Source organism: Pongo abelii, chromosome 9 (assembly GCF_028885655.2).
Source record: "Pongo abelii isolate AG06213 chromosome 9, NHGRI_mPonAbe1-v2.0_pri, whole genome shotgun sequence".
NCBI classification, from domain to species: Eukaryota; Metazoa; Chordata; class Mammalia; order Primates; family Hominidae; genus Pongo; species Pongo abelii.
Genome location: NC_071994.2, coordinates 70485039 through 70512670, shown reverse-complemented (window position 1 = coordinate 70512670; position 27632 = coordinate 70485039). Strand labels below are relative to the sequence as shown.

Below are 27632 nucleotides of genomic sequence, written 5' to 3'. Positions count from 1 at the left end.
GAATTATTCCAGACAGACTTGTTGACTCTTCCTCATTTATTTCTTTATTCAATCATTTATTTACATCATATATACTCATAAACATTTATTTTATATGTTGGTTTATAAACCAATACTACCTTTTTTGTTGCTCAAATAGTCCAGCTTTGGCTACCGGGAGCTCTTCATTTGGTTTCTGTGTTCCTTTGACATACCCAATAATGTGGGGTTTTTTTCATCACTTTCTTACTTTCTGCATTACAAGAGTCTCCAGGATCATCTTGCATATTTCCTAACTCAGTCCTAGAATCAGCCATTTTTCCAGGGAACACGAGTTCCTTCTAATGGAAGACCGTATTAGAAAGAAATATTTGGGTGTTAGGTGTCTATCTTAAGCTTTTACATAAATATTAATGCATATCCCAGTTATATTGTATTCCATTGTAGTCTATGGAAAATCTGCAGGTTTCGAATCAGTCTCCTATTAATGAAATCAAGATTTTTTTTACATTATTTTGCAAGTAAAATGTGCTGCATTAGCAAAAGTATCAACAGAGTAAACAGACATCCTACAGAATGAAAGAAAATATTTGGAAATTATGCATCTGATAAAGGTCTAATATCTGGCATCTATAAGGAATGTAAACAAATTTATGAGTAAAACCAAAGAACTCCATTAAAAAGTGGGCAAAGAATATGAACAGACACTTTTCAAAAGAAGACATATATGCGGCCCAAAAGCACATGAGAAAAAGCTCAATATCATTAGAGAAATGCAAATCAAAACCACAATAAGATATCATCTTACACCAGTCAGAATGGCTATTATTAAAAAGTTAAAAAATTACAGATGCTGGCAAGGTTATGGAGAAAAGGGCATGCTTATACACTGTTAATAGGAGCGCAAATCAGTTCAACTATTGTGGAAAGCAGAGTGGCAATTCCTCAAAGAGCTAAAAACAGAACCACCATTTGACCTAGCAATCCCATTATTGATTATATACCCAAGGAGTACAAATCACTTTACCATAAAGACACATGCATAAGTATGTTCATGGCAACACTATTCACAATAGTAAAGACATTGAATCAACTTAAATGCCCATCAATGGCAGATTGGATAAAGAAAATGTGTTACATATACATCATGGAATATTATGCAGTCATAAAAAAAGAACAAGATCATGTCCTTTGCAAGAAAATAGATGGAGCTGGAGACCATTATCCTTAGAAAACTAATGCAGGAACAGAAAACCATATACCATATATTCTCATTTACAAGTGGGACCCAAATGATGAGAACATATGGATACAAAGAGGGGAACAACAGACACACTGGGGCCTACTTAAGGGTGGAAGGTGGAAGGAGGGAGAGAATCAGGAAAAAATAACTAATGAATACTAGGCTTAGTACTTGGGTGACAAAATAATGTGTACGGAAGCCTCCCATGACATATACCCCTGAATTTAAAAGTTTTTTAAACAATGGTGCTACATTTAAAAAATAATTTCGGCCGGGCACGGTGGCTCATGCTTGTAATCTCAGCACTTTAGGAAGCTGAGGCAGGCGGATCACAAGGTCAGGAGATTGAGCCCATCCTGGCCAACATGGTGAAACCCCATCCCTACTAAAAATACAAAAATAAGCTGGGTGTGGTGGTGTGTGCCTGTAATCCCAGCTACTTGAGAGACTGAGGCAGGGGAATCGCTTGAACCAGGGAGTTGGAGGTTGCAGTAAGTGGACATCATGCTACTGCACTCCAGCCTGGTGACAAAGTGAGACTCTGTCTCAAAAAAAAAAAAGAGAGATAATTTTTCCTTTCTCCAAAATGACTGGCTTTTAAAAGCATGGATCAATTTAATATCATTTTATCTCTATCTTGTACTGTTCACTAGCTATTTCAAAATTAGGTAGCCTCAATTCATCTGAACACCCAAGAGACTGGGGATGATGTCTCCTACATTTTCCTTAACAATGACCAGCATAGGACCAAATAACAACAGCAAAAATTCTTATGCAAAAGTCTACATGTCTGCATCCCACTTTCCATGCAGTTTCCTATTTCTTCCTTCTGGATTCAATAACAGCTATATTAGTCATATGTTCTTTGTTGTTATCTTATAATTTACCTAATTGTAGTTCACATTTCCCCATTAAAATGTAAGCTTTATGAATACAGGAACCAAATCTGTTTTTGTTTTACTTCTATAACCTAATGCTTAGGAGAGTATTTGACATTTAGTAGATACTTAATGAACAATTATTCAGCGTGCAAAAGGTTTAACTAATATAAGCCATTCTCTGTAAAATAACATTTGTTATCTTTAAGAAATGTGGAAATCAAGGCTCAGTGAGTTTAACAAAATTGCTAAGCATTACGAGCCAGAGTTCCAGTGCTGAGATTAAATTTAGGTTGCTCTGACTTCAAATTCTTATAGTGCTTCTCTACACAATGCTGCTTCCCCTAGCCTGGAGTTTGGTTTTTCTTTCTTGAATTTTATCCTGTTGGCATCTGAAATTCATTATATTCTCAAAGGTTGGTAGATTCAAACAAGACCAGGTCCCTGAAGAAAGGAAGGAAAAAGCCTATAAACACCTGGGAAAAAATACAGGTGTCATCCCTTCGACTAGCCCCAAGGACAAAAAGAGGCACAGATGGGAACAACTCTCCCAAAACCAGGACTGGGAGCATGGCCAAACTTCATAGTGAGCTTACTTGCCTCTGACACACAAGGCAGCAGTGAGCTGGCTACAGCTCCAGCCATTAATAGCTCAGCCAGGACAGGGAATAAGACTTCTCTGGTTCTTCTTTTGGCTTTGCTGAAACAGAAATAGAGCTGTTACATTACATGCATGAAGGACATGCATGAAGCATGGATGTCAGCCAGAGTTGAACAAGGCAGATGTTCCTGTTGGACACAGGTAAGGCTTTTTTTTTTTTTTTTTCCACCAAGGACTGAATCTACCAGAGGTCACTCTCCAAGTTCAATTACTCAGCTGCACAAAATGTGATCAGAGTTTGGATACCTAATTCTATTCTTCTGTCCACACTGGGAGATCTCATCAGTTCCTCTCTCCTTGGGCATCAGTTTATTCTATGTCATAAGATAAGTGAGATCTGGGCTCACAAAAAGACTGATATTACCCAGGCTTTTTCCAATGCTGTCCTCTAAAGTTTTCTGAGTCAGGAAGCTTCCAGGCCCTACAACCTTCACAGGACATATACCCCCTTCAGGTCTTGATTTTTGTCTAAGTAACACAAAAAAGACTTGCCTCAGTGGAACATTTATGAGACGGAGAACATCAGGGCAAACTACTACTTTACAACAATTCGGCAGTCAGAGAAGGCCTAGAAGAGTGGGTTCCAGGTCCTGGGACAATCAAGTGATTAGCAAAGGGATGTTCCTAGGGAAGTTCTAGAGCAAGTTTGCCCAACCTGTGGCCCATGGGCCACATGCGGCCCAAGATGGCTTTGAATGTGGCCCAACAAAAATTCATAAACTTTGTTAAAACATTATAAGATTTTTTTCCTTTCTGTTTTGCTCATAAGCTATCATTAGTGTTAGTGCATTTTATGTGTGACCAAGAAAGTTTTCTACTTCCAATGTGGCCCAGGGAAGCCAAAAGATTGGATACCCCTGTTCTAGAGGAACTGGCAAGAACGCTGTGGGCTGGACATGAGCTGCCAGCTTCTGCAATGCCTCTCCCACACTGGAGACAGGGCACTAGCTTTTCTTCCCCAGTAGTTTTCAGAAGTTCTATGGGAATCCCAGCAAGTGTTTCTGCCCCTCCTTCTCCCCAGTCTTCTCCGCCAGCACCACATACAACACATCTGTCATGAGGCTTCTAGTTAAAGTGCAGTTCTAACAAAAAAAGAAAAGAACAGTCATTGAGAAAAAGAAAATTCTAATGGTGAATAAAAACTCCACGAAGGATGAACTTTGTAGAACTCGTGTAATCCTTTATACAATCAGCTGTCCAAAAACATGTATGAATAGCTTACTTGGTAAAAACACTGGGCTTCTTCTTATAAAGATGACTAAGACAGTTTATACTATGGAGAAGTTTAAAGAGTGAGATATATATTAGTAGTAGAAATATCTGAATAATTAAAAATATTTTTAAAGGATAGAGGAAAATAGAGAAGATGACTAATCCTATCTGGAAGCATCACATGACAGACAGAGCTGAGTTTTGAGGATTTGAAGGAGTCAGCCAGATAGAGGAGGGGATGTGCAGGCAGAAATGATGTCACATGCAAAGGCAGAGGCAAGCAAAAAGAGCTCTGTTCAGTAAATAGTAAGAAGCTCAGCAGTGTGACACATTTACAATTTCAAAAATATATGCTATATAAAAAGACTGAAAGGCTATATGCAAAATGTAAAAGTGACCTATTTCAAGTGGTAAAAGGAGGGGATTTATTATTTTTATTTTTCTGGATTTCCAAATTTTCTACAGTGAGGTATATTTGCTCTGCATTAGCAATAAAAACATTGAGAATGAAAATGATGATCATAATAATGATGAAGCTGGCAATATTCCCTGAGTATGTAATAGATTTATGCTTTGTGCTTTATAGTGATTCTCTTAATTTTTTTCTCACAACTCTAGGATTTAAGTGCCATTATCCTCTCCACGTTAGAGATGAATAAACAAATTTCAAACTGATATGTAATTTTATGTAACCATGATATTATAATAAAATAAAACATTCAATGTAAGTCATTCATTGTAAAATGAACATACACGTTAATTTATATATAAATATATCCTATCGGGAAGTATCACATGACAGACAGAGCTGAGTTTTTTTTTTTTTTTTTGAGATGGAGTCTTGCTTTGTCGCCCAGGCCGGACTGCAGTGGCGCTATCTCGGCTCACTGCAAGCTCTGCCACCCGGGTTCATGCCATTCTCCTGCCTCAGCCTCCTGAGTAGCTGGGATTACAGGTGCCCGCCACCGCGCCCGGCTAATTTTTTCTATTTTTAGTAGAGACGGGGTTTTACCGAGTTAGCCAAGATGGTCTCGATCAGAGCTGAGTTTTGAGGATTTGAAGGAGTCAGCCAGATAGAGGAGGGGATGTGCAGGCAGAAATGATGTCACATGCAAAGGCAGAGGCAAGCAAAAAGAACTCTGTTCAGTAAATAGTAAGAAGCTCAGCAGTGAAGCAGAAGAAGGAGAGATGGATGTGGGAGACCAAAGATGACATTTCGGGTGTAGCTTAAGTTCATTTCATATGGCTTGTTGAAAACCCCAATTTTTTAATTATAAATTTTTCTGTTTTAAGTTCAGGCTCTGCCATTTATTTTCCATATAATTACAAAATTTCTTATATATATAAACATTTATATTCATAAATATATATTCTTATATATATAAATATATATATTCATTGTAAAATGAACATATATGTATATATGTGTATATATATTAAATATTATATATATTATAAATATATATTTAATATATATTATATATAAATGAACATATATGTTCATCTTACAATGTATATATATTTCTATATATGAGAATATATATTTATGAATATAAATATATTTATATATTTTCCATATAATTACAAAATTTCTTACATATATAAATATATATATCGAAATATATATTTATATATATTTATCGATATATATTTATCGAAATATATATTTATATATATTTTTATATATTTATCGAAATATATATTTATATATATTTATCAAAATATATATTTATATATTTATCAAAATATATATTTATGTATATTTAGAAAATTTGGAATTCCAGAAAAATAAAAATAATAAATCCCCTCCTTTTACCACTTGAAATAGGTCACTTTTACATTTTGCATATAGCCTTCCAGTCTTTTTATATAGCATATATTTTTAAAATTGTAAATGTATCACATGTGTGCAGGCTGTGTTGTTTTTCATTTAATATTATATGGTGATTATTATATGACAGCATTAAATGTTCTTCAAAAATGACTTTAAAGATTACAGGGTATTTCCTTAAATACATGCTTCATAATTGAGCCATTCATTCTGTTAATTATAATTTTGAATTTATAACTATAATAGTCAGCACTGAACAAACAAATAATTGGCTATGCTTACTAAATATTCACACTGATTCAATAATTCTGACCCACAAATATGCAAAGATTTCACTGAAATATGACTGGGAAATTTCTATTTTTCCTGAGACAATTTTTAAATAAATTAAGAAGATATTGTCTTTTATTATTTTAAAAAATGTGTTCAAAGCTTATTGCAACTCTATATTTAGCAGATTTTTAAAAATTCATTAGCAATTCATCAGTTTTTTATGTGAATAAATATGGAGTTTTACAGGAGACATAATCATTTCTGTCAACAAAATCATGTAATGATGTAAGTATTTGCAAACATCCAAATGACCCTCCATAGCAGAGAATTCCATTGCTAGGAAAATCTCCCACCTTGGTCTTTTATATCCAGACCTGCTTCCCTCTTGTCCCCACCGTCTTGTTAGTCAGTGGCAATCACTAATCTCTTTTCCATTCCTATAATTTTGTCATTACAGAAATGTTATGTAAGTGGAATAATAAAATATGTGTCTGTTTTTTTCACTCAGAATTATCTGTAAATTAATTCATGTTATTGCATGTATCAATAGTTCATCCTCTCTATTGCTGAGTTTACTAAGGTATAAATGCATCATAATTTGTTTAATCATCTGGGTTTTTAACAATTTGAGGCTATTATGAATACAGCACTGAGGAATATTCATGTTTTTATATGAACATAGTCTTCATTTCTCAGGGATAAATACCCAAAGGTACAATTACTGGTTGTACCGCAGTTGCATGCTTAGTTTTTTTAGAGAACTGTCAAACTGTTTTCCACAGTGGCTATACCAAGCTTGTCCAACCCTGTGGGTCGCATGCAGACCAGGACGGCTTTGCATGTGGCCCAACACAAATTCGTAAACTTTCTTAAACCTTTATGAGATTTTTTAAAAAAAATTTTAGCTTATCAGCCAATTCTTCTTCCAATGTGGCCCAGGGAAGCCAAAAGATTGAACATCTCTGATACTATTTACATTTTCATCAGCAATGTATGAATGATCCAATTCATCAAATCCTCACCAGCATTTGGTGTTGTCACTTTTTTTTTAACTCATTCTTATATGTGTGTAGTGATATATCATTGGGGTCTTTATAAGCATATATGCATTTCCCTAATGGTGAACACTTTTTATTTTTTTGTTTGGTTGTGGTTTATAGGGGGTATTTTTGTTTTGTTTTGTTTTAATCATTTTCCAATTTGGTTACTTATCAGAACTTTTCTCTATTTTCAGAATTAAAAAAAAAATCTTTCATTAAAATAAAAACATGTTTGTGTGAATATATTAAAATTTTCTTTCGTACTTAGGGATTCTTTTGGTTCAAAAAGTCATGTCTTCTGTTAGATCAGAGACATTTATTCTTCCTCTGGTACTTCTTTGGATATTATTTCTACCCCTCTCCATTCTTTCTGTCGTTCTGGAATACCTGTTATAGTGATTTTATTTCTTGTATTTTACTTCTTTATTCTTCTTATAATTGTTATGTTTTCATAATTTTCCCCAGTAACTTGGGTGTAATTTTTCAAATTTGTATTCTAATTGACTCAGTTTTCTTAAGTTTCTGGCATTTTGCTCCACAAGGTTTAACTTCAATAATCATGGCTTTGTTTTGTCCCCCAGGTGGTCTTTTCTGGCCCAACACTGTCATTTTCATGAGTACTTATTCAATATTCTATTATTATTATTATTATTATTATTAAGACAGAGTCTCCTTCTGTCGCCCAGGCTAGAATGCAGTGGTGCAGTCTTGGCCCCCTGCAACCTCTGCCTCCCGAGTTCATGCGATTCTCATGCCTCAGCCTCCCAAGTAGCTGAGATTACAGCCGTGTGCCACCACAGCCAGCTAATTTTTGTATTTTTAGTAGAGAGGGGGTTTCAGCATGTTGGCCAGGCTGTTCTCAAACTCCTGGCCTCAAGTGATCCTCCCGCCTTGGCCTCCCAAAGTGCTGGGCTTACAGGCATGAACCACCGTGCCTGGCCTCAGTATTCAATATTTTATAGGGCTTTGTTGAGAGTAAGTAATAAAGACAACTTAATGTTTTTCAACTTTCTTTCAGACTCTTGTTTTTGAAAAGGGGAACAATTGATTTGATATCTTGGATTTCATCTCATTAACCTAAAGTGTTTTGTCTTCATATCTCCCATAACCTTCTCTGTTTACTTATGGGCTGGCTTGCCTTGGAATGACAGTAAGAGAGTTTCTATTTTTTTTCTTTACTTTTTTTTCTTTTTTGTTGAGACTGAGTCTCACTCTGTCACCCAGGCTGGAGTGCAGTGGCACAATCACAGCTCACTGTAGCCTCAACCTCCTGAGCTCTGGTGATCCTCCCACCTCAGCCTCCTGAGTAGCTAGGAATACAGGCATATGCCACCACACCTGGACAGTTTTTCCATTTTTTGTAGAGATGGGGTTTCGCCACCTTGCTGAGGCTGGTCTCAAACTCCTAGGCTCAAGTGATCCACCTGCCTCAGTCTCCCAAAGTGCTGGGATTACAGGCATGAGCCACCACGCCTGGCCTACAGTGAAAGAGTTTCTAGTTGAGATGATCTGTCTTTTCATCATTGGTTCTTTTATTATTTTTTAAACTTACATTTGTTTTTCTGAAACCAAGCTAAAAACTGTAGACATTGCTTCATTTAATGTTTAGCATTTCTGAGAAATCTTAGATCAGTTTGATTATAATTCTTTTATAAGAATGGTGTTTTTTCCTTCATAGATGCTCTGGAGTTTTAAACATAACCTTGAAGTTCAAATTATTCACCAAGACCTGAGTAATATTTAGCCTCTTTTAAATAAGTTGTCTGCTGCTTGAAAATGGATTGTGAGTAAAGATGGAGGGTAATTATAGATATACCACCTAGTCTTCTTGATCTGAGGCCTACAGCTTTTGATCCCTTCTCTATCCCATTCTATCAACAATGTCAGAGTGATCCTTCTACATAGCATTATGACAATGCCACTCTGCAGCTTCAAATATTCAGGTGAATCTCCTCATCTATAAAATAAAGTCCAAAATTCTCAGCATGTAATATAAGTCTATTAATGTAATATATCCAAAACACTGACCATATCTTTGTTTATCTTTTACTTTGTGTCAGTTCTGGTTTTTACTGTTCCTAATAATGTTTTTAATTTTTATTATTAATTTTTTTACCACAGTTTGCTAACCACATTCATTTTTTTTTATTTATCCCAGCCTCTCAATTTCATTTTCCAGCTTAATATCACCATTTCTCCACTAGACTTCAATATTCTAGATTACAAATACAATAAGAAGAGCCTCTAGATAACCAACTGCAAATTAGAAACCAGTAATACAAAATTGGGATTCAGTTGTGTCTAGGAAATCTCCTAAACGTCTTAATGCTAATGATGTTGGTTCTCGTGCTTATCTTTGTCTGTCTTCACTGTGATTTTGCAGAAATCCCAATTCTAATGCTCCTACAAATTAATGAGTTAGTCATCAGATAAGGCATGACAGTCCAACAAAGCATGATTTAGTAAAAATCTGAAGGGTTTTGTAATCCAATAGATGTGGTTTGGATTCAAGATCTGCCATGTGATTTGTGTTTCTTAAATTATCTGGGATCAGTTTCCTCATGTATAAACCAGAGATATAAAAGAACAAAAACATGCATATGTAAATGGTCCTCAATACATGCTAACCTTTCACCCTCCTCTCAAATTCTAGCCAGTCAAGAAAGGTTCATGAAGAGTAGAAAACATATTATATGCATTCTTCATGATAGTTATAAATATATTTCTAAAGTTTTGATAAATTTAAATGTATGTGTTCTTTTACGAGATTATAAACACTCGGTGTGTTTCATAAGTTTAAGTGTTTTCAGAAACATCACTTTCTCCCAAAATGTATCCTTTGATGGACCCTTCAGAAACTTGTGATTCTGACTTTGCTTGGCCTTTCTGAATAACTTAATGTGTGAACAGAAATATCAGCTCCTCTAGAAGCTGATTCAGGCCCATCTCAGAGATTAGGCTCTGGCTATTATTTTTGTGTTTTATTCTTAGACAACCCAAGGCACTTCCTCTGCCTGAGGTGCTGACCTTGTCTCTTTCCCTGACAGTAAGAGGGAGTCTGAAAAACAAATTGAGAGTCTGACTTCCAATCAATAATCTTTCTCCATGACCACAGTTGGGGACTTCTGCCCATAATTATGGCTACAGGAAACTGGACAAGAATAAGTGAGTTTATCCTCATGAGCTTCTCTTCCCTGCCTACTGAAATACAGTCATTACTCTTCCTGACATTTCTAACCATCTACCTGGTCACCCTGATGGGAAACTGCCTCATCATTCTGGTTACCCTAGCTGACCCCATGCTACACAACCCCATGTACTTCTTCCTCAGAAACTTATCTTTCCTGGAGATTGGCTTCAACCTAGTCATTGTGCCCAAAATCCTGGGGACCCTGCTTGCCCAGGACACAACCATCTCCTTCCTTGGCTGTGCCACTCAGATGTATTTCTTCTTCTTCTTTGGAGTGGCTGAATGCTTCCTCCTGGCCACCATGGCATATGACCGCTATGTGGCCATCTGCAGTCCCTTGCACTACCCAGTTATCATGAACCAAAGGACTCGTGCCAAACTGGCTGCTGCCTCCTGGTTCCCAGGCTTTCCTGTAGCTACTGTGCAGACCACATGGCTCTTCAGTTTTCCATTTTGTGGCACCAACAAGGTGAACCACTTCTTCTGTGACAGCCCACCTGTGCTGAGGCTGGTCTGTGCAGACACAGCACTGTTTGAGATCTACGCCATTGTCGGAACCATTCTGGTGGTCATGATCCCCTGCTTGCTGATCTTGTGTTCCTATACTCGCATTGCTGCTGCCATCCTCAAGATCCCATCAGCTAAAGGGAAGAATAAAGCCTTTTCTACATGTTCCTCACACCTCCTTGTTGTCTCTCTTTTCTATATATCATTAAGCCTCACATATTTTCGGCCTAAATCAAATAATTCTCCTGAGGGCAAGAAGCTGCTATCATTGTCCTACACTGTTGTGACTCCCACGTTGAACCACATTATCTACAGCCTGAGAAATAACGAGGTGAAGAATGCCCTCAGCAGGACGGTCTGCAAGGCCCTAGCCCTCAGAAACTGTATCCCATAGACCTTAGGAAGTAAGGCTACATTTTACTGGATGAGAAACAATCAGTCCCAGATTTGAGATTCCTCTCTGCATCTTTCCACATCTCCAATGAGATGAAGTCCTGTTGCTGAAATGGCTTTTGGAAAGCTGAGTGGAGAGAAAAGAGCACAGAAGTAGTTTCGACCTAGCACCACCAACTATGAATACTCCTCTGCCTGCCCATTGTAGACTTACATTGTTTTCCTTGTTTCAACTGGTATGACAGCACTTCTGTGGCCAACTATTTCCAGGTATTATATTTCTTTTTTTTTTTTTTTTTTTTTTTTGAGACAGAGTCCCCCAGGCTGGAGTGCAGTGGCGGATCTCTGCTCACTGCAAGCTCCACCTCCCGGGTTCACACCATTCTCCTGCCTCAGCCTCCCGTGTAGCTGGGACTACAGGCGCCCGCCACCACGCCCAGCTAATTTTTTGTATTTTTTTTTCAGTAGAGACGGGGTTTCACCGTGTTAGCCAGGATGGTCTCGATCTCCTGACCTCGTGATCTACCCGCCTCGGCCTCCCAAAATGCTGGGATTACAGGCGTAAGCCACCGCGCCTGGCTGGTGTTTATATTTCTGTGTGACGTGCATTATGCACAATATGAAACTGTTAGTCATTATAACATGGGGGCACACATAGTAACTGAGGGTAAAACCCAATAACAATCATCTTGTCACTTTTCCTCTTCTGGGCAGATCTGACTCTACATTCATGACATAGAAAATCTCATGATCTTTCCCAACACATAACTCTCCTCACCCTCTTACTTCATTCTCATGCCCTTAAGCAGTGTTAGTTCTTTTAAGCTTACTGGTATGCAGTATGCATGTATGAGAGTAGATCAAAAGTTCACATGCATATGCCTTTATAACCCCAATAATTATTTCCTTCACACTAGATTTTTCCCAAGAAGAAAAACCTGAGCTTCCCTAAGCTCTCTATTCCATATTCAGGTTCTTATGTTTTGTTGAAGTAATATCACAAATTTCAGTCATAGCTTTGCTTTGATGAGAACAAAGCTCCAGAATAAGTCTTCTTTAACCACAAGATTTCTCCTTCTTATAATCTGGTAGTACTCTATTTGTAGATGTGCCCTAATTTATTCAGCCAGTCTTTTACTACTACAAATCATGCTGTAAATAATGGACTTATCCATATATCTTTTTTTATATTTTTGCTAGTGTACCTGACAAATAGAAATCTAGAAATTGAGTTTCTTGGGCAAAAGTTAAATACATACATAATGTTGCTATATATATTGTCTATCTAGCTCCCCTCTGAACTTATTGCACCATTTTATGCTACCACCAGCAATTTATGAGGTGTTTGTTTCCCCACAACTCAACAATAACATTTGTCATGAAATATTTAGAATTTCAATTATTTAATATTTTATAAAAAATCAATGAAATTTTAATTTGAATGAAATAAATAGTGAAGAAAAAGAAAGAAACAGATGATCAAATGAGAGGAAAGGTGTGCATTTCATTGAAACTTGAGTTATAGATTAGACGATTAGCAATTGGTGATGTCTTGGTGTTTTATTTTCTCTTCTTGAAAGGTTGTTTTTCACTTTTATTTTAGCCGAATCTATCCCATCTCTCAAGACCCCACTGTGATTCCTCAAGAAGCATAAATCACTCTTTCCTATATGCACCCATTTCAAGTTTATTAATAAATAAGTTAAATTTTGTATATACTACATGTAGAAAATGTACATGTACTTATTTTCACATGTTTGTCTTCCTCCAACTTTTCTGTAACTCTTCAAAAATAAGAACTGTTCAAGTGTTTCTGGTGTTTTGTTTTGTGTTTGAGACAGGGTCTCTCTCTCTGTCACCCAGGCTGGAGTGCAGTAGCAGAATTATGGCTCACTGTAGCCTCAAATACCTGGGCTCAAGCCATCATCCTGCCTCAGTCTCCCTAGTGGCTGGGACTATAGGTGTACATCACCATGCCTGGCCATTTAAAAATTTTTTTTTAGTAGAGACGAGGTCTTGCTATGCCACCCAGTCTGGTATCGAACTTCTGAGTTCAAGCAATCCTTCTGCCTGAACCTCTCAAAGTGCTGGGATTACAAGTGTGAGTCATTGCATGCAACACAAGTGTTTCTCTTTTCTTTTCTTTCTTTCTTTTTTCTTTTCTTTTCTTTTTTTTTTTTTTTTTTTTTTTGAGACAGGGTCTGCTCTATTACTTAGGCTGCTGGGGTGCAATGGCACAATCTTGGCTCACTGCAACCTCCGCCTTCTGGGTTCAAGCAATTCTCATGCCTCAGCCTCTTGAGTAGCTGGGATTACAGGCATGCCAAGCCATGCCCAACTAATCTTTTTTTTTTTTTTTTTGTATTTTTTAGTAGAGATGCAATTTTACCATGTTGTAGCTCCTGGCCTCAAGTGATCTGCCTGCCTCAGCCTCCCAAGGGCTGGGATTACAGGCGTGGGCCACCATGCCAGGCCAAGTATTTCCCTTTTAATATGACGTAGGCATTCCTGAAAAGCTTATGTAATGTTATGGGGAAGTAGGGCTAGGGTTAGGGCTAGACTCAAAATACATGCAACTTTAAAGACAAGGCATTAGTAGAAACAACATTTGGTCCCCAGAGAGACAATGTAGACTGCCCAGGCAGGCAGCTCATTGAGGCTGGAAGTTGCCACAGTAGATATTTAAAATATATAACAACAGTAGAATGAAAATACCAACAATGCTTTGATTAGAACAATGATGCTTGATGCTGAGAAAATTTGTACTGGGGTAGGGGGTAGTCCTTAGGTGGTCATGGGAGTCAATGCCACTTGCCAGGAGCCAAAAGCTGCATAAAGCAAGGAATACTCCTCTCTGGGAATGAGGCCTAAGATGCAGGCACACTTTAAATTTTTTCTATAAAATAGACATAAGGGTTCCCGATGCCAAAGCCTAAAGACATTTACCTCACTATGGAAGATTTGTCTTGCCCAAGAAAAACTTTCACATTACAATGAAATCACTCTCTGATTTTTCAGTTGTGTATGAAAAAAGAATAAATGAGTGGGTAGTCCAACTGAGAAATGATGGTGACCTGGAGTGGAATGATATGAGTAGGAATTAATTTAAAATAATTTTGGAGGAAGAATTGATAGGATTCTTAAAAGTAGATTACATGTGGGGAAATGCACTGCTCAAGAGAGGAGGGCTGATTCTTGAGCAAAATCAGTTCCTGTAGCAGAGCATAGGTGTTCTGAAAGCCTGGAAGAGATCCATAAAAGAGGTATAAAATAAATGAATATTCTTTACACAGAAAGTCAAGCCTGAAGCTTTTTCCTTCATATCTCCGTGTTATAAATCCCTTTCCACCTTTTAGGGATATCTGCCCTCAACCAGTGGGAATTAGACTTGTCTTAGGACCAAAGACTTTCATCACAGGCCAGGTTTTCCTAGAATCAGATATGGAGCCAAGGACTCAAGTAAAGCTGACTTGTTAAAGCAAAACCATTAATTGAATGGGGAAAGTTGAGTAGAAATGCAGAAGAGGTTAAACAAAGGTGCAATTTCAATTGAAATCCCAAATTCCACCTGATCCAGCAAGGAATTCCAGGGCATACATAAATCTCAGAGTTTGTTCACATCAGGGCATAGGAAGTAGGCTTTTGTTCCACTCCAGCCATCCATTGGCTACTGGTGGACTGTGGGGTGAGCAAAGGGGACAAGTAAAACTCTCAGGCACCTCTGTGTCCTGGAGAGGGTTCCTAATGCCCAAGGGCATTCTTTTGAAGGTGTCAGGTGCAAGCTGTTAGAAAGAAATCAAGTAAAGGCTATGCTAAGTGTTCTTACTGCCTCCCCCCCCCCACACACACACAAGGAAACGTTTGGAAGTGATGGATATGTTCATTACCTTGATAATTTTTTTAAAGTAAAGCTTGAAGAAGCTGAGAAAGGAGGCACAGAGCCAGTAAAAGTGACTCAGAAGTATTAAGAAGGAACTACAACAGCGTCCACTACAGTCCTCCTGTTAGAAGTGCTTGTCATCATCTGAGTGTATGAACCAGAAAAAACCAAAAGAATTTAATCAAAACATTTAAAAATGACCCTTGATAAAATGACTATAGTTAAATGGAAATATATTGTTCCAGGATGATGGACCCTAAATAGTCTGGCTTGATCACTTGATCATGCAGTATGTACATGTAACAAAGTTTCACATGTGTCCCATCAATTTGTACAAATAAAAAGATTACCATGGAAAATAATGACCACTAACACCCTAAATCTAGAACACAGTTCAATGTGTGGTGACCTCTCCAAGTTCAACATCTACCCACCAGTGTGATTTTTCCATGAATAATTTGAACCAAACACAAATATTCAAACTCATCTCCCAAAGATATGCATTATTAGAAGAGTCTACATATGTGTAAAAAAATAAGTATTTTTTATTTAATTCATTATTTTCAAGGTATCTTTATTTTTCACAATGGACTCAGAACCATACATCATTACATAGGGCAGTGATATTTCTTTTTCTTCATCTCCCACTTTTATAGTGCCCCCCTTTGGGATTTCTGGGACTGAGAAAGTAGCCCATGATGACTGATTTACCTCATAAAGACTTCTTGTTTAGCAATCCTAAAACATGGCTGAAGCTTTGGGGTTGCTGCTCATAATAATTTTATTAAATTATTATCCAGGTCTCTCATGCTTATAGTTTATAGCTAGGGAAAGGGGAAATGATGGTGCTATTTTTGAAGATACATAACTTTCTTCTAGTTACATGTTCATTACAGTTGTAATTTCACATTTTTACATGGTTGTTTGATGTTTGGCTCCCCCTCTAAACTGTATGTTCCATGAGGCCAAGGACAATGTCTATTAAATTTATTATTAAATCTCTAGTGCTTGCTACTTGTTAGGCATCCACTAAATATTTGTTGGATGAACGAAGCAAGACTCAAAGTGGATCTTGTGCATTTGTTCATTGGTCATTGCAGCCTGTGTTACAATTTTTCCTCCTCCAAATGCTAGAGAGCAGGACCAGGGGAGAGGGAGAGGATGAGAGGAAGAATGGCAGAGAGAAGTCGGGTGGCCATATCTACTCTCACATTATCTTTGGTTATAATCCCAAGTAAACATGGGAACCAACAGGAATTTAGAGTATACACTGGAAGAAGATAAGGGTTATCAGGGGGAACAATAAATAGCTGTTAATTTTTATCCACTGAATAACTTATTATCACTTTTTTGGGGGGAAATGTGGAGTATTTCTGTAGAACAAAGTCCAAGATGAGCATGCCTTCCTAATCAATCAAAATAGAAAATCTCAAGTTATATAGATAGGAGTGAGACAAAAGGTCAGTACATTAAATATGCCTTGTGGAAAAATTCCAGCACATAAGTGCAGATACCATGCTAGATACTAAGCAAACAGTAACAATCAAGGCAGACAAGATTGCTGCTTTCAATAAGAAACATGCAATCAAGGGTCTCATTCAAAAACAGTAAGAAATATTCAGATGTCCATTTGGGTCTTTGAATGACGCCCTTATTGTCTGGGGGGAATTTTATCCCAAAGCATTGACTTTACCTTACTTCCTCAACTTTAATTCCTATCGCAGAAAGGTTAGAATGTTGAAATTGTTAGTTGGAGTTTCTTCATCTTAGCATGGAGTTAATAACCTCCCCAACCAACAGCATCCCCAGTGAACTCTTTATGGTTTTTATTAACATTCTCTACTTGGTTTAGACAATGATTAATTGGTTATCTTCCTCATGCCTGAAAACTTTTTCTGAGTTCAGATCAGAAATACTCCTGAGAACCAGCCCAAAATAATGAAAAGTGAGGGGAACTATGGAAAGAATACTGGTATACTCCTCTAATCTCTCTTGGGTACAAACCTTGGAGGATAGATAGACCACTGAGTTTTGTCCCTTTACACTTGTAGCCTCACAAGTGCAGAAAAAGTTGGAGCTACAGTAAAGACCTTCCTCTAATTATAAGATTGCAGAATCTTCAGAATTTTTGCAATCCTGGGAACTCCCCAATACTCATACCTGTCAGAAAGCGAATCTATGACTTCACCTTAGGAAAACAAAGCATTGGGGGAATCACTTCCCTACAGTAAACAGCAGGGAATGAAATAATCCTGAGACCCAGCCTGGAATCCTCTAGAGTGACTGACACAGATCCAGTGCAGAACTCCTCTAGAGTGACAAATGCTGCACAGCTCGGGGCTTCTTTAGAGGGACTGACCCAGCCACAGTCCAGGATTTGCCTGGAGTGACCGACACAACCTGGGACAAAGTTTCTTTGGAAATGTGACAAAGGCACAATCCAGAATTCACTAGCATTGTGGACTGAGACAAGCACAGCCCAGAGCATCTTTGGAATGACTGATGCCTCCGACACAGCCCAGGCCTTCTCTGGAATGACTTGCATAGACAAAGCCATAATTTAGGACTCCTCTGGAGTTACTCACTCAGAAATAGCCTAAGGCTGCTCTAGAGTGACTAATATAGACCAGGGCTTCTCTGAAATTTATACAGACAGATGTCACTGGCAGAAGGTGAGTAAGGGTAAGAGGATGGGGCACAGACTTGAAACCTCTTGTATAGAGGCTCACCATAAAAAATGTGTCTTTTTGGACACATTTCTCAAAGACAAGAAAAGAGAGCATGGGTCTCAAGTAAAGAACCTGGTTTACAGGACTTGACATGGAATCTAGGAAAGGATAGAACATAAATGGTAAGATATGTATCGTGCTTTCGAATGTTCAAAATGTTTGCACATATATTATCTCTCATTTTGCTCTCACAACCACCCTGTCAGGTAGATAGGACATTTATTATAATTACCATTTTACAATTGAGAAAAACATAATTCAGAAAAGGTCATGTCTACAGCTCAGCATCTCATTTAAAAATAAATAAGTGAATAAATAAACAGCCAGAATTTTAACTCTGAACTTAAGGCTCCAAACTCCTTGCCATTGTAACTCTGTGGTCTCAGACCGTTATTTATGTGGTAGTTTCACAAAGTTCTTATGTTATCTGGTTCCTCCATATTGAAACAAAACTCAGACTCTCTAAGATATTATCCCTGAAAGGAGACACTCTTGACAGAGAAGGGGCTGACCAGGCAACCTCAACTAAGTTTCCACGTAGCTTTTCTCTCCCCCTAGGGTTCTCTTCCATCTCTTTCTGATGGCTGCAGCCACAACCACACTTATCAAAGGTTCTGTGCTTTGCAAGACCAGTAGTAAAATAGTACCTGAATTATGCTGCATGATAACATCCTGACAGCCATAGCTACTTGTGTACAGTTATAGGAATTCTTCACATCTTCCCCACAACTTTCCCTCTACCATCCCTTCCCTGCTTAGTAGAGGAAAAACCTAAAAAACGAAAAACAGAAGAGAAAGTTGAATGGTATGAAAGAGAAAGTGAGGGAAAGATAAATCCAAAGAGAAAATATGAAGGAGAAGGTTAAAGAATGAAGGAAAATATAGAATTACAAGTATGAGAAGGAGGCATTTGAAAAGTCCTAAATCAGGTTTTCACATTGTATTTCTTGCAGCCCTTGGGTCCTGAAGATGCCTGAGGGGGACATTTCAGGGGACAAGAGAAAATAAAACCCAAGCAGTAGAGCCCTGAGGCCCTGCCCCTGCCCTTGCTTTTCCTTATGGATGTAAGTATTGCAATTCCCTATAAAATTTGGTTTGTAAAAAAGGAGAGGACATCCCTGCTCTAAAAGTAAAAAATAAATAAACAAATAAAAAACCAAACCTACTATTAGGTATATGTGGGTTCTCTCAGCTTCATTTACTGAATATGCAGCAATACTCTGATAACGTCTGAATTTTCAGCCAGAGAACCTTTTTCTTCCCAGCCTTTAGTCACATGTAGGCCAGTGGCTAACTAGTATCTGGTTGTGTATCTTTAGGAGATTCTCAAACTATGCTGTGTGGCACTTTTTCTCTGGTTTCAACTATAATGGGCCTCGGCTACACTTCATTGGATTTTTTTCTATCTATCCAGCACGGTTTCAAGAAAAATTTAAGTTTGGAGGTTTTTTTTTTTTTGAAACTATAGTAATATTAGTGATAATAATTATGACAATAAGAATTCAATTCGTATAGTTTTATAATTCTACATTTATTTCCATCTCTCTTATAATTTAAAACAGATAATAATTCAAAACATTGTTAAAAGGATTTTTTACAAAAACTTTTTAAAAAATAGCAATTATTTTAATCCATGATGGATTCACTAATGATTTCATGACAAAGAACGTCATTAACTTTTTAAGATAAATATGCGTATGGTAGGCCAATTCACTAATATCATGAAAATAAATGTTAATTCATAATTCAACAAATATTTATTGTTACTTAATATATACCAAGCAATGTAATGTGGACATAATGATGGATATGATTTTGTGTCTCCAAGGAGTACACAGTTTGCAGGAGGGAACATATATGTAAAAATAATTAATATATAAAACCATTGTTATAATAAGGGTACTTTTAAATGTTATGATGAACACAACCAGAGAATAATTAATTATACCCAGTTGGGGAATGACAAGGAAGTTGACATTAGATCTCAGATTAAGGAATGAGGGCCAAAATGGTTTGCTGTGCTTCACTAAGATATTTGACTAATCCTTTCACGAGGTCTCTGTTGCCACATTAACAGATGACAGTACTTATAACTGTTAAAAACCCAACCAGTGTCTGAAATGATTTAAGGTCACTGAGAGAAAAAAATAGATAGCTTTGCCCAGAAAGTATAGATTAAAAAATTGGTGTCAATCAATTTTAGGATATGGTTTAATTGATGTGCCTCAGTGTCTTGACTCTCTCCCAGAAAACATTATAATTAAATATTTCAGGGGAGTGGATACCCAAAGCACACTGAGCGATGTAAAGCTATTATATTAGAGTAAAGCTTTTAAAATATTTTCTCAGAACATAGCAAAATATTTAAACAAAAGAAATATACATTGGAAGACAAAACCCAATAATATACCACCTATTAAAAAAACACCCATAAGAGTTCTGACTTTGTAGGCTCATTTAGAGATCCAACAGTGTCATCAAAGTACTATAAAAATAATCAAACCTTAGGCTGCATTAAATACTGAGCACTTGGAGTGAAGCACTTTGTTAGGTGCAAAAAATACACAATGAACAAACAGATTTGTCCTCATGATGTTAACAATTAAGATAATATAAATAGATACACAGGTACACAATTATAAAAATACTCTAAGAGAGTTTTTCACAAAGTGTTATGAGACAGGACAAAAACATTCTTGATTCTGCCAAGGGAGGACAAGAAACTTCAAAAAGAAAGTGATGTTTTAGCCAATTCTTACAGGATGAGCAGAAAGTTATACTTTTTTAAACTCCTACAAATGAGTAAGAACATGTGATATTTACCTTTCTGTGCCTGGCTTATTTACTTAACATAATGACCATCCCAACACAAAGAAATGATGCTTGAGGTGATGGATATCCCAATTACCCTGATGTGATCATTATACATTGTATACATGTATCAAAATATCACATGTACTCCCAAAATATGTACAACTATTACATGTCAATTAAAAATAAAGACAGTATGGGTAAAGAATTTGAAGTAAAGCAAATAAGAATAATCCAAAACCTAAAAAAAAAGCTGTACATAGTTTCAGGGAAAGGATTCCAACAGAAGAGTGCCACATGTACAAACACAGGAGTGCTGAGAGACTATGATGTGTGTAAGGATCACAAAGCATTTTTGTGTGACTGAAAAATCAGCTGCACTGGGGATTTGAAACCGGAAAAATAAGCAGAGATCACAGGAAAAGACTTTGTTAAAGGATTTACTTTATCCCAGGGGCCATACGGAGTAATTGAAAGACATTAAACAGGTAAGTGACTTAACCAGAATTGCTGACAGATCACATACAAGCCAAGGATGGTTTGAAGAGAATGAACCAGAAGCAGGTTCCTACTGTACTCCAGGCCAGAGAAAATAAATCCAGATCCTACAGGCAGTGGTGGTAGAGCTGGAGAAGGTGACACTGAATTAGTGTTTAGGAGTAAAAATAATCAAATTTGGGGGACAAATTAAAGGATTATATCCCAGTTCCTGGCTTGTACTTTGGGGTGGCGCCATTTACTGAAAGGGGTATCTACAAAGAGGAGGTTTGAGCTGGAGGAAGCAGACAAGTAGGTTTATATCTCTCATCATTGTTTAAGTCCATGTTAATTGTATGATGTTATATTATATTCTTTTGTGCCTTTGTCTAAATTCCTTATGAATGGGGCTCACTGTACCTACCTTGTGTCTGTGTAGATGTTTCCCTGATTATTTACCACATTTTCTTCATTATCTATTAATTTATTCAATAACAATTTACTGGGCATCTATCTTTCTAGTCATTGGGGTAAAAAATTGAATAACACGATTTCTATTTCAAGGAGCATGTCATCTACTGTATGAGACAAATACATACAATAATGATTATTCTAAAATAAGAACTATGAAAGTGGCATTCCAGTTCTCCAATGTTAATAATATATTGAAATTTTCTGCCCATCTTAAGAAATTGTGTTGCTTTGTTCTTACTGCCACCCTGTACTGGATACTGGCTTGTCCTTAGCTGTGGGCTCAGATTTATTCCCATTCTGAAAAAGTGAGTGCAAGTGTCACTTGTTGGCCAAATCCCTGACTTGGACTCAGGCCACCCAGGATTCCAACACTTGCCGAAAAAACTACTCAACTTATCTATGTCTCAGATTCCTTGACTGTAAAATGGGTATAATACTATCTGTATCTTCAGGTGTTGTGAGAATCAAATAAGATAATACATGCAAAACACTTAGAACGGTGTGTGGTGCTTATTTGATGCTTCATAAATGTTCATTCTTACTATGAAAGTAGATGAGGTATCAAGGATGTTTTCATAAAAGAAGTGATTCCTTGGTTGAATTGTTTTAAATGAATATGAATCAACAAAAAAATTAAAATAGCATTTTCTCATTTTTTTCTCTTTACCGCCCTCTTTCCTTCACCAATCTAAATTCACTTCTTGCACTCGCTCAGAACTTTACTCAAGTATCATATTCTTAGTGAAGCTTTCCCTGACACTTTCCACCTCTAAATGTTTATCTCCTTCTCTACTACTTTATTCTTTTCCATTGCTCTTACATACTATGCTTTCTACTAACATAATTTATTTATTTATTTATTTTTGAGGTGGAATTTCGCTCTTGTTGCCCATGCTGGAGTGCAATGGCGTGATCTCGGCTCACCACAACTTCCGCCTCCCGTGTTCCAGCGATTATCCTGTCTCAGCCTCCTGAGTAGCTGGGATTACAGGCATGCACCACCATGCCGAGCTAATTTTGTATTTTTAGTAGAGACAGGGTTTCTCTATGTTGTTCAGGCTGGTCTTGAACTCTCGACCTCAGGTGATCAACCAGCCTCCACCTCCCAAAATGCTGTGATTACAGGCGTGACCCCCCGCGCCCAGCCTAACAGAATTTGTTTATAACCTGTCTTCCCTATGATGAGTTTTTATGAGGGCAGAGATTTTTGCTTGTTTTATTTCCTAATGTATTATCTTCAGTATCTAAAACAGAGCATAGCATACAGAGTTATCTTCTGATAATCAATATTTACTGAATTATTTTATTTTAGAGATTGAATAGTAGGGGCTATAGTGAGTTTTGGCAATGAGCTGGATAAGAAGATTTAGAAGATAGGTCTAGCATTATATCAATAATTATAACGGTTAACATTCATGGAACATGTATAGTATAGCAGACAACATGCTAAGTGCTTCAGATTTTATTCCTCCATATGTTTATAGTCATCACAAAGAATTTCAGGGTCCCAATTTTGAAGCTTTGTTATTAATGCAATGATGAAATCTTTTGTTTCCTTTTCATGGGATTTCATATTATTAGTCACACTTGCATACTTAAGTAGTGTTTTATTAACATGTAAAATGTGAGCTTCAAGTTTCTTGAGAGTCAAGACACAAGTCAACCAAGAGAGCTGATGAAAAAGTTCATGCTTAACCCATCTAGATTCTGTCCATGGTTGTGATGCTATCTTGACACATACAACTACTTGGAAAATACTCATCCCTGGGATCAAGATAAGCCACACTGACTATATTGTGTGTCTTCTTGTTTACACTGCAATTTTCAGAGTGTAGAAATTGAGATTCTTACAATATAGTGAAACCTTCCTGAGTATGGGCTTCTTGAGATTGGGACACATTCGGATCTCCTCCTCAGGAATCATTTAGTAACTGCTGAATCAGTTTCTTTGATTTTCTCCTTCCTACATTTTTGTTTTTCAAAAAATATACCTGCCTGATCTCACCACTTTTCATTATGTATCAAGACCTCTCTCTTCATAAATGCTTGGCCTGCCTTTCTTAGCACCATTATTGAAGAGAGATAAGGTAGGAGCATGAACGCAAAGCTGTGATTTTGGCCATTCTCTACAGAGAACAGAAAAATCAGGACATGTATAGATATATATGGTGTGTTAATTAAGTCTGGAAAAGTAGAATTCTTTCCCCCAAAATTGTGAATCTAATGGTCAAATTTGTTTTATTATATTTTGGAGAGTATAGATGTTTGATCCTCAACAACTCTAACAAGGAAAGTAAAGAATGAGGCCACAGGAGGTAACCTTTATAGGAATATAATAAAGGTATAAATGACATATGAGATTTCTTCTGCCTTCCTAGATTTTGAATGCCCAGTGAAGTCCTGGGCAGAAGAATGATGTGGGAAAACTGGACAATTGTCAGTGAATTTGTTCTTGTGAGCTTCTCAGCCCTGTCCACTGAGCTTCGGGCTCTACTGTTTCTCCTTTTCTTGACCATTTACCTGGTTACTTTAATGGGCAACGTCCTCATCATCCTGGTCACTGTAGCTGACTCTACACTACAAAGTCCTATGTACTTCTTCCTCAGAAACTTGTCCTTCCTGGAGATAGGTTTCAACTTGGTCATTGTGCCCAAGATGCTGGGGACCCTGATCATTCAAGACACAACCATCTCCTTCCTTGGATGTGCCACTCAGATGTATTTCTTCTTCTTTTTTGGGGCTTCTGAGTGCTGCCTCCTGGCCACCATGGCATATGACCGCTACGTGGCCATCTGTGACCCCTTGCACTACCCAGTCATCATGGGCCACAGATCCTATGCCCAGCTGGCAGCTGCCTCTTGGTTCTCAGGGTTTCCAGTGGCCACTGTGCAAACCACATGGATTTTCAGTTTCCCTTTCTGTGGCCCCAACAGGGTGAACCACTTCTTCTGTGACAGCCCTCCTGTTATTGCACTGGTCTGTGCTGACACCTCTCTGTTTGAACTGGAGGCTCTGACAGCCACTGTCCTATTCATTCTCTTTCCTTTCTTGCTGATCCTGGGATCCTATGTCCGCATCCTCTCCACTGTCTTCAGGATGCCGTCAGCTGAGGGGAAACATAAGGCCTTCTCCACCTGTTCCTCCCACCTCTTGGTTGTCTCTCTCTTCTACAGCACTGCCATCCTCACGTATTTCCGACCCCGATCTAGTGCCTCTCCTGAGAGCAAGAAGCTGCTGTCACTCTCTTACACAGTGGTGACTCCCATGTTGAACCCCATCATCTACAGCTTAAGGAATAATGAAGTGAAGGCTGCACTGAAGCGGGTTATCCACAGGACCCTGGGCTCTCAGAAACTATGATGACTTAGATGGAAACTGAAGGGGTAAAATGTAAGTACACACACAAAAAATAGAAAAATGAATCCCTCAAGTGGGTTTTGTGTTTCTACTCTTTCCAGGTGATACAGTATGCCTACTGAAACTTTTTACTTTCTACTAAGACCTATTTCTGAAAGAAAGAACATGAGTAATGTGCTACCTGACTTCAAACTATACTACAAGGCTACAGTAAGCACAACAGCATGGTACTGGTACAAAAACAGAGGTATAGACCAATGGAACAGAACAGAGCCCTCAGAAATAATACCACACATCTACAACCATCTGATCTTTCACAAACCTGACCAAAACAAGAAATGGGGAAAGGATTCCCTATTTAATAAATGGTGCTGGGAAATCTGGCTAGCCATATGTAGAAAGCTGAAACTGGATCCCTTCCTTACACCTTATACAAAAATTAATTCAAGATGGATTAAAGACTTAAATGTTACACCTAAAACCATAAAAACCCTAGAAGAAAACCTAGGCAATACCATTCAGGACATAGGCATGGGCAAGGACTTCATGTCTGAAACACCAAAAGCAATGGCAACAAAAGCCAAAATTGACAAATGGGATCTAATTAAACTAAAGAGCTTCTGCACAGCAAAAGAAACTACCATCAAAGTGAACAGGTAACCTACAGAATGGGAGAAAATTTTTGCAATCTACTCATCTGACAAAGGGCTAATATTCAGAATCTACAAAGAACTCAAACAAATTTACAAGAAAAAAACAAACCCCATCAACAAGTAGGCGAAGGATATGAACAGACACTTCTCAAAAGAAGACATTTATGCAGCCAACAGACACATGAAAAAATGCTCATCATCACTGGCCATCAGAGAAATGCAAATCAAAACCACAACGAGATACCATCTCACACCAGTTAGAATGGCGATCATTAAAAAGTCAGGACACAACAGGTGCTGGAGAGGATGTGGAGAAACAGAAACACTTTTACACCGTTGGTGGGACTGTAAACTAGTTCAACCATTGTGGAAGTCACTCTGGCGATTCCTCAGGGATCTAGAACTAGAAATACCATTTGACCCAGCCATCCCATTACTGGGTATATACCCAAAGGACTATAAATCATGCTGCTATAAAGACACATGCACACGTATGTTTATTGCAGCACTATTCACAATAGCAAAGACTTGGAACCAACCCAAATGTCCAACAATGATAGACTGGATTAAGAAAATGTGGCACATATACACCATGGAATACTATGCAGCCATAAAAAATGATGAGTTCATGTCCTTTGTAGGGACACGGATGAAGCTGGAAACCGTCATTCTCAGCAAACTATCACAAGGGCAAGAAACCAAACACCACATGTTCTCACTCATAGGTGGGGATTGAGCAATGAGACTTTCATACCAGAAAGTCCAATAAAAAGTCCTAACCTAACCAGTATGTTGTCAGTTACTTTCTGCTGGAATACTACATTACACATAATCTTCAATAAATTCTACAAGGACTATATGATTCCTTTTCTGGATCATAATTTAGAAATACTATTTACAAACAAGAGTTAAGTTTACTTCTTCCTAAAACTTTTTATTGCCTATTTAAAAATTGTATTACTATTCTGTTCATTTAAAATATTGTGATATATTCATAAATTGAGCATCCTTCAAGATGTATTTCAGATATTACCTCTTTCATGGCATGGGTTCAATTGCTTCCAACCTGACAGTATTTTCTTCTCTGAGAAAACACATGCACACAAACATATGATCTATTTTTATTCTGTCTTACTTCTTTGCTCCTTGATTATACTGTTTTCTTGTAAGGACAGGGTTTATAACATACTTATATCTCCTACATGGCCTAGCACAGTGACTTGAGCATGGGAAAAATGCAATTAATATACATTTGATTTCCCATGAAATAAATTGGAAGTGCTAAATAAGTCCAAACATTCAACTATCCAGGATCCCTCACAGATATCTATATATAATCCCTGCAGAGAAGTGTTGACTTATCAATATTTTAAGTTTCCAATATTTAAAACAATTCTATATTTATGATTAAATGTGGGAATTAAAAATGATTAAAACTTTGTATCTGTCCACCTGAAGGGTGTCTGTATTATCCAAGAAAATGTGTAAAATACATAACTTTTCCATCTACTCCCTGCCTGCAGTTAATCATTTCTATGTAAATTACATAATATGGTTGGATTAGAAAATATAACAAAAAACATACATTTCTATAGTTTATAAGTTACATTTATAAAATTCTACTTTTATCTTTAAAACAGCCCTTTGAATTAACTATTGTTATTATTAGTCTCATGTTAGAGATCATCTAAAAGATTTTATCTGGTTTCATGCCCTTATATACAATGTATACAGTACTGATACCCAAAATTATATCTTCAAATGTGATATCTCCACTAAGCGCAAATCCAATATCCAATTGTGTTCTTCATCCCTCTGCATTTATGTCAAGTAGGCAGCTCAAACTTAATTCATCCAAAACACTTCCATAAAACTTGCTTTTTTATTCCCCTCTTCTACTCACCAGCAAATATCACCATTTATTCAGTGACTCAAGCCAAAACCTTAAGAGCCATTCTTATTTACTCACTACCTTTTATCCCTCATATTCAACCTATCAGCAAACCTGACAAATGGTTTCCAAAATATATGCTATATCCAATTT

General features: G+C 37.3%; 3 protein-coding genes across 4 annotated transcripts in view; 2 read left to right on the top strand and 1 right to left on the bottom strand.

The window, feature by feature from the left end:
* Nucleotides 1–27632, bottom strand: part of LOC100438173 (olfactory receptor 2AG2) — a 192503-nt gene that overhangs the window by 100137 nt on the left and 64734 nt on the right. The window lies entirely within an intron of this gene.
* On the top strand, nt 8321–11259 carry LOC100437432 (olfactory receptor 10A2). The gene has a single exon (XM_054524755.1). The coding sequence runs from the start codon at nt 10255–10257 to the stop codon at nt 11206–11208; it is 954 nt and encodes a 317-aa protein (XP_054380730.1). The 5' UTR covers nt 8321–10254; the 3' UTR covers nt 11209–11259.
* On the top strand, nt 23968–24961 carry LOC100437054 (olfactory receptor 10A4). Its single transcript, XM_002822083.4, has one exon. The coding sequence runs from the start codon at nt 23991–23993 to the stop codon at nt 24936–24938; it is 948 nt and encodes a 315-aa protein (XP_002822129.3). The 5' UTR covers nt 23968–23990; the 3' UTR covers nt 24939–24961.